General features: G+C 25.5%; 1 protein-coding gene across 1 annotated transcript in view; it reads left to right on the top strand.

The window, feature by feature from the left end:
* The window catches only part of LOC111632416 (uncharacterized SDCCAG3 family protein-like), a 57,026-nt gene extending 39,279 nt beyond the window's left edge, over nucleotides 1–17,747 (top strand). Inside the window, exons 5-7 of the mRNA XM_023376829.1 lie at nucleotides 1,282–1,404; nucleotides 10,785–10,851; nucleotides 17,538–17,747. Of these exons, the coding sequence (XP_023232597.1) occupies nucleotides 1,282–1,404; nucleotides 10,785–10,851; nucleotides 17,538–17,658 (311 nt within the window). The 3' untranslated portion in view covers nucleotides 17,659–17,747. The remainder of the gene's footprint in view (nucleotides 1–1,281; nucleotides 1,405–10,784; nucleotides 10,852–17,537) is intronic.
* Nucleotides 17,748–18,153: the final 406 nt, after the last annotated feature.

Below are 18,153 nucleotides of genomic sequence, written 5' to 3'. Positions count from 1 at the left end.
ATTATTGTGTAATTAATTAGTCAGTATTTAATTTTTAATACTAGTGCTAAAGTAGCATAATTTAAATTTGACAATTGTTTGGTGTTGTTATAAACTTTTGGGCTTTGAGATGTGTATATATTCAAGATAATAAATAATAATGTGTTAATTTTTTCCATGTTATGATACTTATTATCTTAAAAAATTAACATTAAAAATTTTTTTACTAGAAAAATATGAGTTTCACAGAATGATTAGTAGATTAACTGTACGTGTTTTCATATATTTGTTTTTTTAACTAAACATGTAGTTTAAAGATCCAGATATAAACGTTTTTCAGTTGAGATCATTATTTTAAGAGAAAAATGATAATAGAATTTTTTCCCAGAAAATATTGTTTCTGGCATTGGTTGCACTTTTTTCTGATTTTCTTTTTTGTAGAGTTCTTGTACTGTTGCGATAAAACTGTTTTTGACTGTTTTTAAATTCTTTAGAATGAAAACAATGTATCAATGCATTAAAAATGAAAAAATACAATTTTAAACCCTACAGAAATCAGGAGTATACAAGTTCTCACTATAAAATATCAAGAACAACAAAAATATATTTATCTTGCAGCACAAGTAGAAATATATAAAAATGAATATTAATACATTATTGGCAAAGCTATATAAAATGATCTGTAGATTTGTTAAAATTTTCAAATTAGAAAGTCATTTAAATCTGAAAGAAGTTTAAATTAGAAAGTAACAGTCATATGAAAACATAGAAAAATAAACCTTTAAAATCATTTTTGCAAAAAGAAAACTATTTTGCTTTTAAAAGATGTTTTAAATTAATTAAAATATCTAAAACTGGGGCAGTTGTTTTCATTTAAACTAAAATTTATTTCAGATTTCATTTCATCTTGAAATTAAGAATGAAATTGTTTATTAAGTTGTAATATTGTTTATAGATGATGATGATTAACTAATTTTTCAATCCTATTAGTACTCATATTTTAGTATTAAATTTTTCCTAGAAATAATAATATTTAATATAAAATTATTTTTGATCTGATTTGATAAAAATTATATTCATTGTATCTCTAAGAAAATAGTAAATAATATTTATTGAAGTATAATTTATTTGTCTAAATTTATTATATCTTACATTCTTAATTCATTAATAACATCATGAGGACATTATTAATGTATCAATTTGAGTTTTTTAGTGTTCTGAAAATTAATGAATTTTTAATATGATGGATTATGATATTTAATGTAAGCATTGATTGATTTTTAATATTTATTTATTTTATAGAATCTGGCTTAGAAAATTCAGATACTGATGATACAGAACAATCAGCTACTGGTAGCATAACTGGTAACATTTATGTATCTTCAACAAACAGAGGTACAAAAAGACAGTTTCTGGATGAGATAGGTAAGATTTTTACATAAATATATATGCAATGAAACCCTTTCATTCTTCCATCTGTCTACTTGTATGACTTAACATTTGTATGTTTGTCCTGGAATTTGAACCATAATTGTCCTGTCCAAGTTTGAGTCATAGGGTCAGTGTCATGTTGGTTCTCATTTGCTAAGCATCATTTGTAGTCTCTGTGAAATTTTGTTATTTTATTTTATTTTATACTATACTTGGTTATTTTAAAATAATTTAATTGAAAATAGTTTAAGTGTAATTGTTGGCCAAAAAAGGTTTAAATTAATGATTCAACCAAGCCTAAAAGGAAAGTAGTGAGAATGAGAATTGAATTGAAAAATAATTCATTATGAAATTTGAAAGTAGAATTTGTGTCTTTTACTAGACCATTCAATATGATATGGTGAAATCTACCATATCATCTATATTGAAAAATAAAGTGACTAATGTAACTGAATCAGTGACAGTTCTTTCTGTGAATAGGACCCCTTTAATTGAAAAAATGAAAAAATTTCAGTTAGTCTAGATTAACAAAAAACAATTTACTGGTGACTGTTTCTGAAACAATAATTTATGAAAAAGCAAAGCAGTTTCATGAGACCTTAAGTGAGACATTCCTAGAACCAGTGTCTAAAGTGATGAATTTAAGTCAAGTAGGGAAGTGATTTGATAGGTTTAAGAAGTGAGATGGCTTTCATAGTGTTGTAAGGCATGGGAGGCTGCCAATGCTAACAAACACAATGCGGAAAAGTTTTTTGGGGAATTTAAAAACTTTATAGTAGGTGAGGTATTTACTCCTGACCAAGTTTTTAATTGTGTTGAAAGCTGTTAAAGAACATTTTAAAAAATGTTTTAATATCCTGTGAGTGTTTTTGCCATATTTATAAATGTCATTTTCAGACAGAACCAGAATGAAATAGATTTTCTAAGAAGTTCTTAAATTGAAACAAAAACGGCATTAGCCGCTTAGAACATAACAAGTTTAAAAATAAAGAATTAGATTTAAAATAAGTAACAGTGTTGTGGATGTGTCTTACTGTGTAGAGAATAAGAATGGCATTAGCCATTTAGACCATAATGCAAAACTTAGAATATTAATTTAAATTCACGTAATCTCTTAAATCAGTAAAATTGTTGGCATGACATCCACTCTACGTATTTAAGTTACTTAACAAGATTGTGTTGAAACTGGCCTCTTCTGGAAGAAGATGCCTGTGAAAACCTACATCACAAAAGAGAAGAAATTACTGTTTGAACACGAGGCCATGAAAGACAGGCTTACACTCTTGTTTTGTGCTAATGCTGGTGGGACCTCAAAATTAAACTTTTGCTTGTCTATCACTCTGAAAATTCAAATGTGTTTAAGAATGTTATAATTATAAAAGTAAACTCAGTGTAATGTGGGCTAATAGTAAAGCTTGGCTAACAAGGCAGTTCTTCACTGATCTATGAAGTGTTTGTCTCAAGTGTGAGAAAGTAACTGGGGGAGAAAAATTTATTGCACAAAATCTTCTGGTAAATGAAAAAACTCCTACTTATTCTCCAGGTCTGGAAGATTTGCTCACAACCTTTTATAGAACCTTTTTAAATAAATATTCAGTACATTATCACCTTTAGAATGACTAATGTTTTCAATCCTTTGTTTGGATCTTCATCAAGTCAAGTATTCTAGAATCGGAACATTTTCAGTATCGTTGCAAACAATTTCATAAATATGTTTTTTTTTTTTTTTTAATGTTCAGTTTATCGAATGTTTCTCCAGGTTTAAATTCATTGTGTGACATCATTATTGTAAAGTGTGATTACAAGCAATTTAAACAGATATTGCTTCAAATTTTAATGTTATAAATGCATCAGATTATGGTTTTAATGTAATACCTGCCATGCGTAGGATACTCGTTTTTATTTTTTGAAATGAATACTTCTCCCTTGTTTTTTAGCCATATATATTTCTAGCAGTTCCAAAGCCCTAATGTTTTCTAATTGTTTGGCTCTCCTAATGATTGTGGCATTCTGTAGATAGGCCTGGATTTTGCTGTCTGCAATATAAATGGCTAAGGTAGTGGTGAGCTTGTTGTGGCTGATATTGTACTTATGTTCAGCTAATATAGTAACAGACCAAAGAGTTCCCAGGAATTGGAGTACATCAGTTTCATCACATACACTACAAAAAAACAACATATCAACATGCTTGAAGTAGTGAATGTTGATATGTTGGGACAACATTACCCCCTTTATATTTCATCCACACTGTCAGGAAAGAAATATTCATTTTTCTTGGTTATTATAATTTTAAATTATAATATAATTCATATTTATGTAATACATCAAATAGATGTAATCTTCAATGTAATTTTATAATATAACTTTATTTTGCCAGATTAGTAAAAGAAAGGACTGATGAAGGGCAAATAGCTTGAAATACATTTCCATTCTTTTGGTTAATAAAGTCTGTTTGATCAATTACATAGAAGTTCATGTGTAATAAGTTTTCTGAAGCAATTTTAGACTCAATGTCAACAATTCTTTTTATTATTGGATAAAAGGATACAATAAGAGGAAATATTAAAGATGCAATTGAGTAATGGTGAACCTTAAACTGAAATATAGATGGTTTTTTGATGTATTCTAAATCTTAGAAATTTATTTGGTCTTTATTTGCTTTTTTGTATTAAGATAAAGTATACAAATAAGTCAAAGTCATAGTCATTTCTTGGATACAAGATAAGAATGTTATCATCAAGATGAAAATATTCTAAAGTAGGATATACTGTATATAATAATAGGTATGTTGAATGGTACTGCTATAGTTGTCCTTAGCACAGTTTTGGTTAGAAATGCAGAGAGCATTGAATGCATTAGTATATTTATTTTTTGAAGATAAATTTTTTTGTTGGTATGAAAATAATTGCGAAGTAAATTTGTGTTAAGATCTCTATGACTATAAGTTATTGGTATATTGACATTTTGTTTTATATCATAAGTTCTTTTGTGCACATTACTGTTTCAAAAATGAAATGGAAGAATAGAAAGGAAATACATCAGCTTTACTTAATGAAAAGCTTACCTATATATATTTCCTTTGTTTAATTTGAAATTATATTAATTTTTTATTTTTGTTGCTGTTATAAAAGTTTCCTGTAATCCAAAGAACATTGTTTAGAATTTAAACCTTAAAACATTTATTTGGAACATGTTTTGATATTTTTGTGGTTTGATTTCCAACAAACAGAAGAGGTCAAAAATTAATTGAAAAAAGTAGTTATTGTATATTTTTGTGATAAACTATTTTTTTTTTTTACAATGTTGTTTCTGTAATTTTAATATTTTTGTGGTTTGATTTCCAACAAACAGAAGAGGTCAAAAATTAATTGAAAAAAGTAGAATTTAAACCTTAAAACATTTATTTGGAACATGTTTTGATATTTTTGTGGTTTGATTTCCAACAAACAGAAGAGGTCAAAAATTAATTGAAAAAAGTAGTTATTGTATATTTTTGTGATAAACTATTTTTTTTTTTTACAATGTTGTTTCTGTAATTTTAATATTTTTGTGGTTTGATTTCCAACAAACAGAAGAGGTCAAAAATTAATTGAAAAAAGTAGTTATTGTATATTTTTGTGATAAACTATTTTTTTTTTTTACAATGTTGTTTCTGTAATTTTAATATTTTTGTGGTTTGATTTCCAACAAACAGAAGAGGTCAAAAATTAATTGAAAAAAGTAGTTATTGTATATTTTTGTGATAAACTATTTTTTTTTTTTACAATGTTGTTTCTGTAATTTTAATATTTTTGTGGTTTGATTTCCAACAAACAGAAGAGGTCAAAAATTAATTGAAAAAAGTAGTTATTGTATATTTTTGTGATAAACTATTTTTTTTTTTTACAATGTTGTTTCTGTAATTTTAATATTTTTGTGGTTTGATTTCCAACAAACAGAAGAGGTCAAAAATTAATTGAAAAAAGTAGTTATTGTATATTTTTGTGATAAACTATTTTTTTTTTTTACAATGTTGTTTCTGTAATTTTAATATTTTTGTGGTTTGATTTCCAACAAACAGAAGAGGTCAAAAATTAATTGAAAAAAGTAGTTATTGTATATTTTTGTGATAAACTATTTTTTTTTTTTACAATGTTGTTTCTGTAATTTTAATATTTTTGTGGTTTGATTTCCAACAAACAGAAGAGGTCAAAAATTAATTGAAAAAAGTAGTTATTGTATATTTTTGTGATAAACTATTTTTTTTTTTTACAATGTTGTTTCTGTAATTTTAATATTTTTGTGGTTTGATTTCCAACAAACAGAAGAGGTCAAAAATTAATTGAAAAAAGTAGTTATTGTATATTTTTGTGATAAACTATTTTTTTTTTTTACAATGTTGTTTCTGTAATTTTAATATTTTTGTGGTTTGATTTCCAACAAACAGAAGAGGTCAAAAATTAATTGAAAAAAGTAGTTATTGTATATTTTTGTGATAAACTATTTTTTTTTTTTACAATGTTGTTTCTGTAATTTTAATATTTTTGTGGTTTGATTTCCAACAAACAGAAGAGGTCAAAAATTAATTGAAAAAAGTAGTTATTGTATATTTTTGTGATAAACTATTTTTTTTTTTTACAATGTTGTTTCTGTAATTTTAATATTTTTGTGGTTTGATTTCCAACAAACAGAAGAGGTCAAAAATTAATTGAAAAAAGTAGTTATTGTATATTTTTGTGATAAACTATTTTTTTTTTTTACAATGTTGTTTCTGTAATTTTAATATTTTTGTGGTTTGATTTCCAACAAACAGAAGAGGTCAAAAATTAATTGAAAAAAGTAGTTATTGTATATTTTTGTGATAAACTATTTTTTTTTTTTACAATGTTGTTTCTGTAATTTTAATATTTTTGTGGTTTGATTTCCAACAAACAGAAGAGGTCAAAAATTAATTGAAAAAAGTAGTTATTGTATATTTTTGTGATAAACTATTTTTTTTTTTTACAATGTTGTTTCTGTAATTTTAATATTTTTGTGGTTTGATTTCCAACAAACAGAAGAGGTCAAAAATTAATTGAAAAAAGTAGTTATTGTATATTTTTGTGATAAACTATTTTTTTTTTTTACAATGTTGTTTCTGTAATTTTAATATTTTTGTGGTTTGATTTCCAACAAACAGAAGAGGTCAAAAATTAATTGAAAAAAGTAGTTATTGTATATTTTTGTGATAAACTATTTTTTTTTTTTACAATGTTGTTTCTGTAATTTTAATATTTTTGTGGTTTGATTTCCAACAAACAGAAGAGGTCAAAAATTAATTGAAAAAAGTAGTTATTGTATATTTTTGTGATAAACTATTTTTTTTTTTTACAATGTTGTTTCTGTAATTTTAATATTTTTGTGGTTTGATTTCCAACAAACAGAAGAGGTCAAAAATTAATTGAAAAAAGTAGTTATTGTATATTTTTGTGATAAACTATTTTTTTTTTTTACAATGTTGTTTCTGTAATTTTAATATTTTTGTGGTTTGATTTCCAACAAACAGAAGAGGTCAAAAATTAATTGAAAAAAGTAGTTATTGTATATTTTTGTGATAAACTATTTTTTTTTTTTACAATGTTGTTTCTGTAATTTTAATATTTTTGTGGTTTGATTTCCAACAAACAGAAGAGGTCAAAAATTAATTGAAAAAAGTAGTTATTGTATATTTTTGTGATAAACTATTTTTTTTTTTTACAATGTTGTTTCTGTAATTTTAATATTTTTGTGGTTTGATTTCCAACAAACAGAAGAGGTCAAAAATTAATTGAAAAAAGTAGTTATTGTATATTTTTGTGATAAACTATTTTTTTTTTTTACAATGTTGTTTCTGTAATTTTAATATTTTTGTGGTTTGATTTCCAACAAACAGAAGAGGTCAAAAATTAATTGAAAAAAGTAGTTATTGTATATTTTTGTGATAAACTATTTTTTTTTTTTACAATGTTGTTTCTGTAATTTTAATATTTTTGTGGTTTGATTTCCAACAAACAGAAGAGGTCAAAAATTAATTGAAAAAAGTAGTTATTGTATATTTTTGTGATAAACTATTTTTTTTTTTTACAATGTTGTTTCTGTAATTTTAATATTTTTGTGGTTTGATTTCCAACAAACAGAAGAGGTCAAAAATTAATTGAAAAAAGTAGTTATTGTATATTTTTGTGATAAACTATTTTTTTTTTTTACAATGTTGTTTCTGTAATTTTAATATTTTTGTGGTTTGATTTCCAACAAACAGAAGAGGTCAAAAATTAATTGAAAAAAGTAGTTATTGTATATTTTTGTGATAAACTATTTTTTTTTTTTACAATGTTGTTTCTGTAATTTTAATATTTTTGTGGTTTGATTTCCAACAAACAGAAGAGGTCAAAAATTAATTGAAAAAAGTAGTTATTGTATATTTTTGTGATAAACTATTTTTTTTTTTTACAATGTTGTTTCTGTAATTTTAATATTTTTGTGGTTTGATTTCCAACAAACAGAAGAGGTCAAAAATTAATTGAAAAAAGTAGTTATTGTATATTTTTGTGATAAACTATTTTTTTTTTTTACAATGTTGTTTCTGTAATTTTAATATTTTTGTGGTTTGATTTCCAACAAACAGAAGAGGTCAAAAATTAATTGAAAAAAGTAGTTATTGTATATTTTTGTGATAAACTATTTTTTTTTTTTACAATGTTGTTTCTGTAATTTTAATATTTTTGTGGTTTGATTTCCAACAAACAGAAGAGGTCAAAAATTAATTGAAAAAAGTAGTTATTGTATATTTTTGTGATAAACTATTTTTTTTTTTTACAATGTTGTTTCTGTAATTTTAATATTTTTGTGGTTTGATTTCCAACAAACAGAAGAGGTCAAAAATTAATTGAAAAAAGTAGTTATTGTATATTTTTGTGATAAACTATTTTTTTTTTTTACAATGTTGTTTCTGTAATTTTAATATTTTTGTGGTTTGATTTCCAACAAACAGAAGAGGTCAAAAATTAATTGAAAAAAGTAGTTATTGTATATTTTTGTGATAAACTATTTTTTTTTTTTACAATGTTGTTTCTGTAATTTTAATATTTTTGTGGTTTGATTTCCAACAAACAGAAGAGGTCAAAAATTAATTGAAAAAAGTAGTTATTGTATATTTTTGTGATAAACTATTTTTTTTTTTTACAATGTTGTTTCTGTAATTTTAATATTTTTGTGGTTTGATTTCCAACAAACAGAAGAGGTCAAAAATTAATTGAAAAAAGTAGTTATTGTATATTTTTGTGATAAACTATTTTTTTTTTTTACAATGTTGTTTCTGTAATTTTAATATTTTTGTGGTTTGATTTCCAACAAACAGAAGAGGTCAAAAATTAATTGAAAAAAGTAGTTATTGTATATTTTTGTGATAAACTATTTTTTTTTTTTACAATGTTGTTTCTGTAATTTTAATATTTTTGTGGTTTGATTTCCAACAAACAGAAGAGGTCAAAAATTAATTGAAAAAAGTAGTTATTGTATATTTTTGTGATAAACTATTTTTTTTTTTTACAATGTTGTTTCTGTAATTTTAATATTTTTGTGGTTTGATTTCCAACAAACAGAAGAGGTCAAAAATTAATTGAAAAAAGTAGTTATTGTATATTTTTGTGATAAACTATTTTTTTTTTTTACAATGTTGTTTCTGTAATTTTAATATTTTTGTGGTTTGATTTCCAACAAACAGAAGAGGTCAAAAATTAATTGAAAAAAGTAGTTATTGTATATTTTTGTGATAAACTATTTTTTTTTTTTACAATGTTGTTTCTGTAATTTTAATATTTTTGTGGTTTGATTTCCAACAAACAGAAGAGGTCAAAAATTAATTGAAAAAAGTAGTTATTGTATATTTTTGTGATAAACTATTTTTTTTTTTTACAATGTTGTTTCTGTAATTTTAATATTTTTGTGGTTTGATTTCCAACAAACAGAAGAGGTCAAAAATTAATTGAAAAAAGTAGTTATTGTATATTTTTGTGATAAACTATTTTTTTTTTTTACAATGTTGTTTCTGTAATTTTAATATTTTTGTGGTTTGATTTCCAACAAACAGAAGAGGTCAAAAATTAATTGAAAAAAGTAGTTATTGTATATTTTTGTGATAAACTATTTTTTTTTTTTACAATGTTGTTTCTGTAATTTTAATATTTTTGTGGTTTGATTTCCAACAAACAGAAGAGGTCAAAAATTAATTGAAAAAAGTAGTTATTGTATATTTTTGTGATAAACTATTTTTTTTTTTTACAATGTTGTTTCTGTAATTTTAATATTTTTGTGGTTTGATTTCCAACAAACAGAAGAGGTCAAAAATTAATTGAAAAAAGTAGTTATTGTATATTTTTGTGATAAACTATTTTTTTTTTTTACAATGTTGTTTCTGTAATTTTAATATTTTTGTGGTTTGATTTCCAACAAACAGAAGAGGTCAAAAATTAATTGAAAAAAGTAGTTATTGTATATTTTTGTGATAAACTATTTTTTTTTTTTACAATGTTGTTTCTGTAATTTTAATATTTTTGTGGTTTGATTTCCAACAAACAGAAGAGGTCAAAAATTAATTGAAAAAAGTAGTTATTGTATATTTTTGTGATAAACTATTTTTTTTTTTTACAATGTTGTTTCTGTAATTTTAATATTTTTGTGGTTTGATTTCCAACAAACAGAAGAGGTCAAAAATTAATTGAAAAAAGTAGTTATTGTATATTTTTGTGATAAACTATTTTTTTTTTTTACAATGTTGTTTCTGTAATTTTAATATTTTTGTGGTTTGATTTCCAACAAACAGAAGAGGTCAAAAATTAATTGAAAAAAGTAGTTATTGTATATTTTTGTGATAAACTATTTTTTTTTTTTACAATGTTNTGTTCTGGAGTTTTTAGTATTTCAAACTCAAAGTTATAAATTTTCTTTTATTTTATTGTTAAATTGAAACGCGATTTTTAGATTACATTTTATCATATATTTAGTTTAATTTATTTATTATACATAAAAGTTGTAATAAGTTCAAATTCAAACGAATTTCGAACGAATGATTCCATTACAACGAAAACTATTAAAACCTGAAGATGGCCTATACGAATTGGCCAAAAACGTTTGGAATAAACAAAAATACCTCGGCAAAAAATTCAGGTGTGTGTGATTTATTATTATAAATAGATAGCATTGCTGAGAAGGTAGATAGATTGTTTGTTCATTATGTAACTTTATGCAATGTGCAGTATATACTTCAGTTTACAAGTGAATTAAATTTTTATTTAACAATATTTTTATAAATAGATTTTTAACATTTATTATATTTAGAAAATTACTAAATCAGATAACATTTTTTTTCTTCTTTTCAGATGGTCCACAAAAAAAGAAAAGAATATTACCAGATGAAAAGGATATACGCATTCCATTAGAATATGGGTACAATTTTATTTTCATTGCTTATAAATATTTATGTCATGTGAAAAAATTAGGAACTATAATTAGATTTATTTTTAAAATCGAACGTTAATCACTATAAAAAATTTAATAATAATAATTTTTTATGCTGTAAATATGGAAAGAGAGAAATCACGTAAACTTGTGAACAATAATATGTAAAGTCAAGTTTATATGGTTATTTAGCTATATTTTAAAAAGTAGTAAGATTTTACAATATACAAATAAATGTCTTTTTGTCTTAATAATGTCTAATAATAATAGTAAATGTCTTTTGAGGATATTTTTTTTTAAATTGGATTAAATTTTTTCAATATTTCTTAATATTCCTCTAAAGTATATTTATTTGTGAGTGATCTTGATAAATATAGTTATTTTATTATTATTATTAATAGATAGCTAATTTTCAATTTGTATTTTAAAAGAATCAATAGAAAGCAGTTTCAGCAATTATTTTATGACCTACCTATTGTTGAAATAAATTATTTTAAGAAATTAACAAATTATTTAATTTAGTTGATGTTTTAGTTAGTACATGGAGATTAATCCCAGAGGTTTATCAAGAGGTTCTGAGAGTTGCTGCTTTTGAGAATTGAGAATTTGTTATCTGTCTATATTACTATTTTTGTGCAAATACCTTGCTCTATCTTTTCACAATTATATTAGTCATTCACATGTACTATGCTGAATTTTACTGAAGATATGTCTTAGATTTGCTGCATTACATTATTTATTTTTTTTAATTTTCACTTTTTCAATAAGATATTAATATGAAAATTATTCAGCAATAATTAAAGTCAACTTGCATTATTAGTTAGTTTGCATGCATTTTGAAAAACATGAATGAATCATAATATTAAAAAAGAAAAAATGTAAAAGCAATACTTAATTGCACATTTCATCTTTCTAATAAAAATATGGAATATATGCTAAAAGTTGTTTTTGACTCATTATTACTTTTTAATTGATATTTAGCTTTTGATTTTTCTTGCTTTAAGAAAGTATTCAAGTATAGTTAATATATGATCTGTGTATTATAACTGCTGCTATGACTTCTGTTGACAGAACAATTGGGTATAGTGAAGATGGTTCAAAAGAAACTTTGCACCACTGCTTTATCTTTCAAATATAGATGGACTATATTGTGTTGGAATGAAAGAATTATATTAATGTGCATTCTTCATGTTTGGACCTTGATTAACTATAAATGAACTTCCAATGCAAACCAGAAGTCATGTTATTTCAATTCAAAAATTTTCCCCAAAGGTATTAGATAGATGACTGGCACAACTCTATTGTTAAAGGAAAAGTGTGATGTACAGGGGCAAGACACTAGTAATTTGAGATGGAGAGCATATATTTTAAATGAAATAAATTAAAAATATGATTAAAAATTACAGCTTGGCATTGTGATGATGTTACAATAAATAATTGTTCATTAGTATTAGATATTTTCAAAAGTAAAAACTATCACAAAACTTCAAAACATTATTGAACTTGTTTTTGAAAAACTATTTTAAAAAAATTGTTTATAAATTTTCATTTATTGAGTATTTCTGTTTTATGATAAGAATTAGTTTTTATATTGAAAATAACATATAATATCAGTATAATTTTAGTATAAATAATATATCATTTCTTGAAGGAAATTTATGATTGAATGGAAAAGTTTTAAAAGTATTATAACCACAATACACCTTAAGTTGCTGAGAAATTTATTAAAAAATGCAAATAATGTTTTCAGCCAAATCTATTGGCCATCCTCAGGTTAAAAGAGAAAAATAAACATATTCTAAAATATATAAATTTGAATATAAATACAATGGAAGAAATTTAAATACAAAATTAATGGAAGAAATATAACATAAAATGTTGCATGCAGAAATTTTTTATACATGTATAAAAAATTAAAATATTATAACAAACTATACATACAGTATATAAATACACGTATAAGATAAATAAAATTAAATAACAAAGTATTACAACATTATATAATAATATCGTATATAATATACAAAAAAAATGCAAGAAATGCATAAACAAAAAATAAAGGCATAAATTATGAGCTTTCAAACTTTTTAATTAAGTACTTCCACACAGATGGTAACCCTTCAGCATCCTTAGCATCATTCAGCTTGCATTTATAAATTTCAATCTTTTCTGTGCTCATCACTAAAGTCGGAGCGTGCACAGGCTTAACAATATTTGCTTCCTCCCGTTTTACTATGGGGCCATCAGCCTGCGCTACCTGAGATAGTATTGTGGCATTGGATCCCTTACTGGCATTGTATTTGTGCTCTCTCAGTCTGACTCCCGAATTTCTTGTAGTAACACCAATGTAGTTTTTCTCAGCAACTTAAGGTGTTGTATTGTGGTTTGCACTTTGCTGAGTGAGTTTATTTGAATATTTAAAAGTATTAGGTTGTTTGGAAAGTAATTTCGTTTTTTTACCTCTAGACGGATTAGTGGTATTTTTCCTGCTATTTTTATTCTAAACCATATTATCGTTATATATTTTGAAAGCTAGCATTTTAAGGCTTATATGTAAAAAATTTTGTTTGATTTTGTGCAATTTTTATTTTTTGTGTCCCATCAAATATGGAAGATTGAAAGCAGCATTTTCGGCATATTTTGCTCTTTTATTACTGAAAAGGTAAGAATGCTGTTCAAGTGAGAAAAAAGTTGTGAGACATGTATGGAGAAGATGTATTGACAGGACGACTGGTTTACGAAATTTCATTCTTGCCAAAACTGGTTTACAAAATTTCGTTCTGGCAATTTCAATATTGAAGATGCACCACGTTCCGTATGGGCAGTTGAAGCCAGTGAAAACAAAATAAAGGTACTGATTGAAGCAAACTGCCGAATAACAACACGTGAAATCGCTAAGAGATTAAATTTGTCAAATTGAACTGTTTATGATTACTTGAAACGAATTGGTTTTGTTTCAAAGCTTGATATACGCGTTCCACATGTTCTTAAGGTGATATGCTATCTTTGGTGGGATTTTAAGGAAATTTTTTTTTTTGGAGCTTTTACCAGACAATTTAACAATTGATTCAAAAGTGTACTGCCATCAAGTAAACAAATTGAGTAATATCATCAAACAGAAAAGGCGGCCAGAATTGATCAACAAAACAGGTGTAGTGTTTTACCATGNAAAGAATCAATAGAAAGCAGTTTCAGCAATTATTTTATGACCTACCTATTGTTGAAATAAATTATTTTAAGAAATTAACAAATTATTTAATTTAGTTGATGTTTTAGTTAGTACATGGAGATTAATCCCAGAGGTTTATCAAGAGGTTCTGAGAGTTGCTGCTTTTGAGAATTGAGAATTTGTTATCTGTCTATATTACTATTTTTGTGCAAATACCTTGCTCTATCTTTTCACAATTATATTAGTCATTCACATGTACTATGCTGAATTTTACTGAAGATATGTCTTAGATTTGCTGCATTACATTATTTATTTTTTTAATTTTCACTTTTTCAATAAGATATTAATATGAAAATTATTCAGCAATAATTAAAGTCAACTTGCATTATTAGTTAGTTTGCATGCATTTTGAAAAACATGAATGAATCATAATATTAAAAAAGAAAAAATGTAAAAGCAATACTTAATTGCACATTTCATCTTTCTAATAAAAATATGGAATATATGCTAAAAGTTGTTTTTGACTCATTATTACTTTTTAATTGATATTTAGCTTTTGATTTTTCTTGCTTTAAGAAAGTATTCAAGTATAGTTAATATATGATCTGTGTATTATAACTGCTGCTATGACTTCTGTTGACAGAACAATTGGGTATAGTGAAGATGGTTCAAAAGAAACTTTGCACCACTGCTTTATCTTTCAAATATAGATGGACTATATTGTGTTGGAATGAAAGAATTATATTAATGTGCATTCTTCATGTTTGGACCTTGATTAACTATAAATGAACTTCCAATGCAAACCAGAAGTCATGTTATTTCAATTCAAAAATTTTCCCCAAAGGTATTAGATAGATGACTGGCACAACTCTATTGTTAAAGGAAAAGTGTGATGTACAGGGGCAAGACACTAGTAATTTGAGATGGAGAGCATATATTTTAAATGAAATAAATTAAAAATATGATTAAAAATTACAGCTTGGCATTGTGATGATGTTACAATAAATAATTGTTCATTAGTATTAGATATTTTCAAAAGTAAAAACTATCACAAAACTTCAAAACATTATTGAACTTGTTTTTGAAAAACTATTTTAAAAAAATTGTTTATAAATTTTCATTTATTGAGTATTTCTGTTTTATGATAAGAATTAGTTTTTATATTGAAAATAACATATAATATCAGTATAATTTTAGTATAAATAATATATCATTTCTTGAAGGAAATTTATGATTGAATGGAAAAGTTTTAAAAGTATTATAACCACAATACACCTTAAGTTGCTGAGAAATTTATTAAAAAATGCAAATAATGTTTTCAGCCAAATCTATTGGCCATCCTCAGGTTAAAAGAGAAAAATAAACATATTCTAAAATATATAAATTTGAATATAAATACAATGGAAGAAATTTAAATACAAAATTAATGGAAGAAATATAACATAAAATGTTGCATGCAGAAATTTTTTATACATGTATAAAAAATTAAAATATTATAACAAACTATACATACAGTATATAAATACACGTATAAGATAAATAAAATTAAATAACAAAGTATTACAACATTATATAATAATATCGTATATAATATACAAAAAAAATGCAAGAAATGCATAAACAAAAAATAAAGGCATAAATTATGAGCTTTCAAACTTTTTAATTAAGTACTTCCACACAGATGGTAACCCTTCAGCATCCTTAGCATCATTCAGCTTGCATTTATAAATTTCAATCTTTTCTGTGCTCATCACTAAAGTCGGAGCGTGCACAGGCTTAACAATATTTGCTTCCTCCCGTTTTACTATGGGGCCATCAGCCTGCGCTACCTGAGATAGTATTGTGGCATTGGATCCCTTACTGGCATTGTATTTGTGCTCTCTCAGTCTGACTCCCGAATTTCTTGTAGTAACACCAATGTAGTTTTTCTCAGCAACTTAAGGTGTTGTATTGTGGTTTGCACTTTGCTGAGTGNAGTCTCAAAGCAACAACAATGACACCTGATTGATAGGAAAGCTAGAACAAGGGAGAACAAAATTCTACTATCAGTTTTTATTGAAGTAAACCCGACCAAAGGCACAAAAGAAATTGAAAATTTCAATATTCTGAAATCTGTGGGCAAATTTGAGATGCTTGCTTAAATAAAAAAATCAAATAACAGGGTTTGCGCTTAAAAATTGTGAAATTTTGTACAGAGGAATTTGAAAATTGTGTTAGTGCAAAACTAGAAACAGCATTATTTGTGGATATCCCCTAATTTTTGAACCATGTTAGAGCAAAACTGTGTTGTAGAAGTTCTGTATTGTATCAGGGATACCTATATTTATTTTATATATAATATAATTATTTAAATATAAATAAATATATATATATTTTTAAAACAGATATTTGCAATAACTATATTTTTGCAAAATTGATAGTAGTAAAGAAAACTAAAGAGAAGAGAATTAAATACTATGGAAACTTGATTTTCCAAATTTGATGGGACCAGAAGTTTTTGCATAAACAAAATTTCAGATAATCTAGAAAGTTTTTTTTTTTGTGTTTTGGGTATATTGTGAAATTTGCGAATTTAACACATTTGTCAGAAATTTAATTGTAAATGGCTCTCTGATAGAAAAAACTCTCTTCACGAGAATCAGATCGGAGGTCACTGGTTGTAACAACAAGTCAGTGGGAAAGTTGGCAGTTAGCTGTCAAGAATGCATCATCATCGTTAACAATGGACAATCATGTGACCCCTTTCCCACGACAGTTGTATAAAAGTGAGACCCCCAAAAGCTTGGAAGTTGTATTTGGTAATAGTGCCTTTCCATCTGCACATCCACGCAATGGACCCGATTCAGTGCTGGTAGAGGACACCGACTCCTTGCGCTTCCATATAGAACTGTGTATCACCACATATAGCTCTTCATCCACATTACAGGTAATTATTAGCGGACATTAGACTTTGTCACCGTATGCTAACTGCATTTAGTCGTATATCACCCGTATCTGTATCTAACTATGCATAGCCTCTTGTATCTTATAGTTAGTCATATAATAAATGCTTTGTTTATTTGTTAACCCAGTGTTTTTTAACCTTTTTCATTGACTGGCACTCCGATTGAAAAATAAAAAATCGTGACACCCTTGACCAGCGGTGGATCTAGAATCTGAATAAGGGGGGACTAATGGGCCAGATGGATTTTTTGCAAAAACAAATATTAACTGCAATGCTGAGATGGGGTCCAGGGAGGGGACTCCCTCCCCGGGAAGAAAAATTTTAAAAATTGACAGTTTGAAGTAGCATTTTAATGCCAAAAAAAAAGCGTTCTACGTGTTCAAAATCAAAATTTAAGTCTATTGAATTTTGTCAAAATACCTACATGTAAAATAATAGTCTCGCTATTGTTTTTTAAATCTTGTTTTATTATCAAATAGTTATCATTTTATGTTATCATTTTATTGATAAACAATATTTGTTAAGCCTTTTTATACTATTTTGATTCATATATAAAATAAATTGGCGACGTCAGACAAAAATACGATGCTTTAGCCGATCCGGTGTTAGAGGTGAAGTCACTTATTTTGCACCGTGTGGAAAGAAACTTCGAAATTATCCAGAAGTAGTTAGGGTATGTTAAAATTTTTTAATATTAATTTTACCTAAATTAATTTTGGTTGTTGTTCAAGGAAAAATTAATTTTTTTAACATATGGCTATCCCTTGTATAACACAGTAGTAGCATTATAAAAACGTGCTGTGTTATGCAAATTTTGTTGCTATACAAAACAAAGGACTAATGCAAAATATGGGGTTAGATTCCAAAGGTAGCAAACATATACTATTCTTTTTCATTAGTAAGAAAAATATATTTATTAATGCAGTTGATAATTTATTTTCAATCAATAATTAACTAACAATCACAACTAAAAGTACTGTATGAATGTTTAATAGAGAGGTTGCGGCCGACGTTTTCGCGATGAAAACGTCTGTTGCAACCTCTACAGTACAGTGTATGTCGGACATTCAGCGCTGCCTTCCTGTAAGCCTAAAAGTTTGACAATGGCGGTTCCAAATGCCATTGTCAAACTTCTAGGCTTACGGGAAGGTGGCACTGAACGTCCAACGTACACGTT

Source organism: Centruroides sculpturatus, unplaced genomic scaffold, assembly GCF_000671375.1.
Source record: "Centruroides sculpturatus isolate CEXI.00-Female unplaced genomic scaffold, Cexi_2.0 scaffold803, whole genome shotgun sequence".
NCBI lineage: Eukaryota > Metazoa > Arthropoda > Arachnida > Scorpiones > Buthidae > Centruroides > Centruroides sculpturatus.
This window is presented reverse-complemented; position numbering and strand designations above follow the sequence as displayed.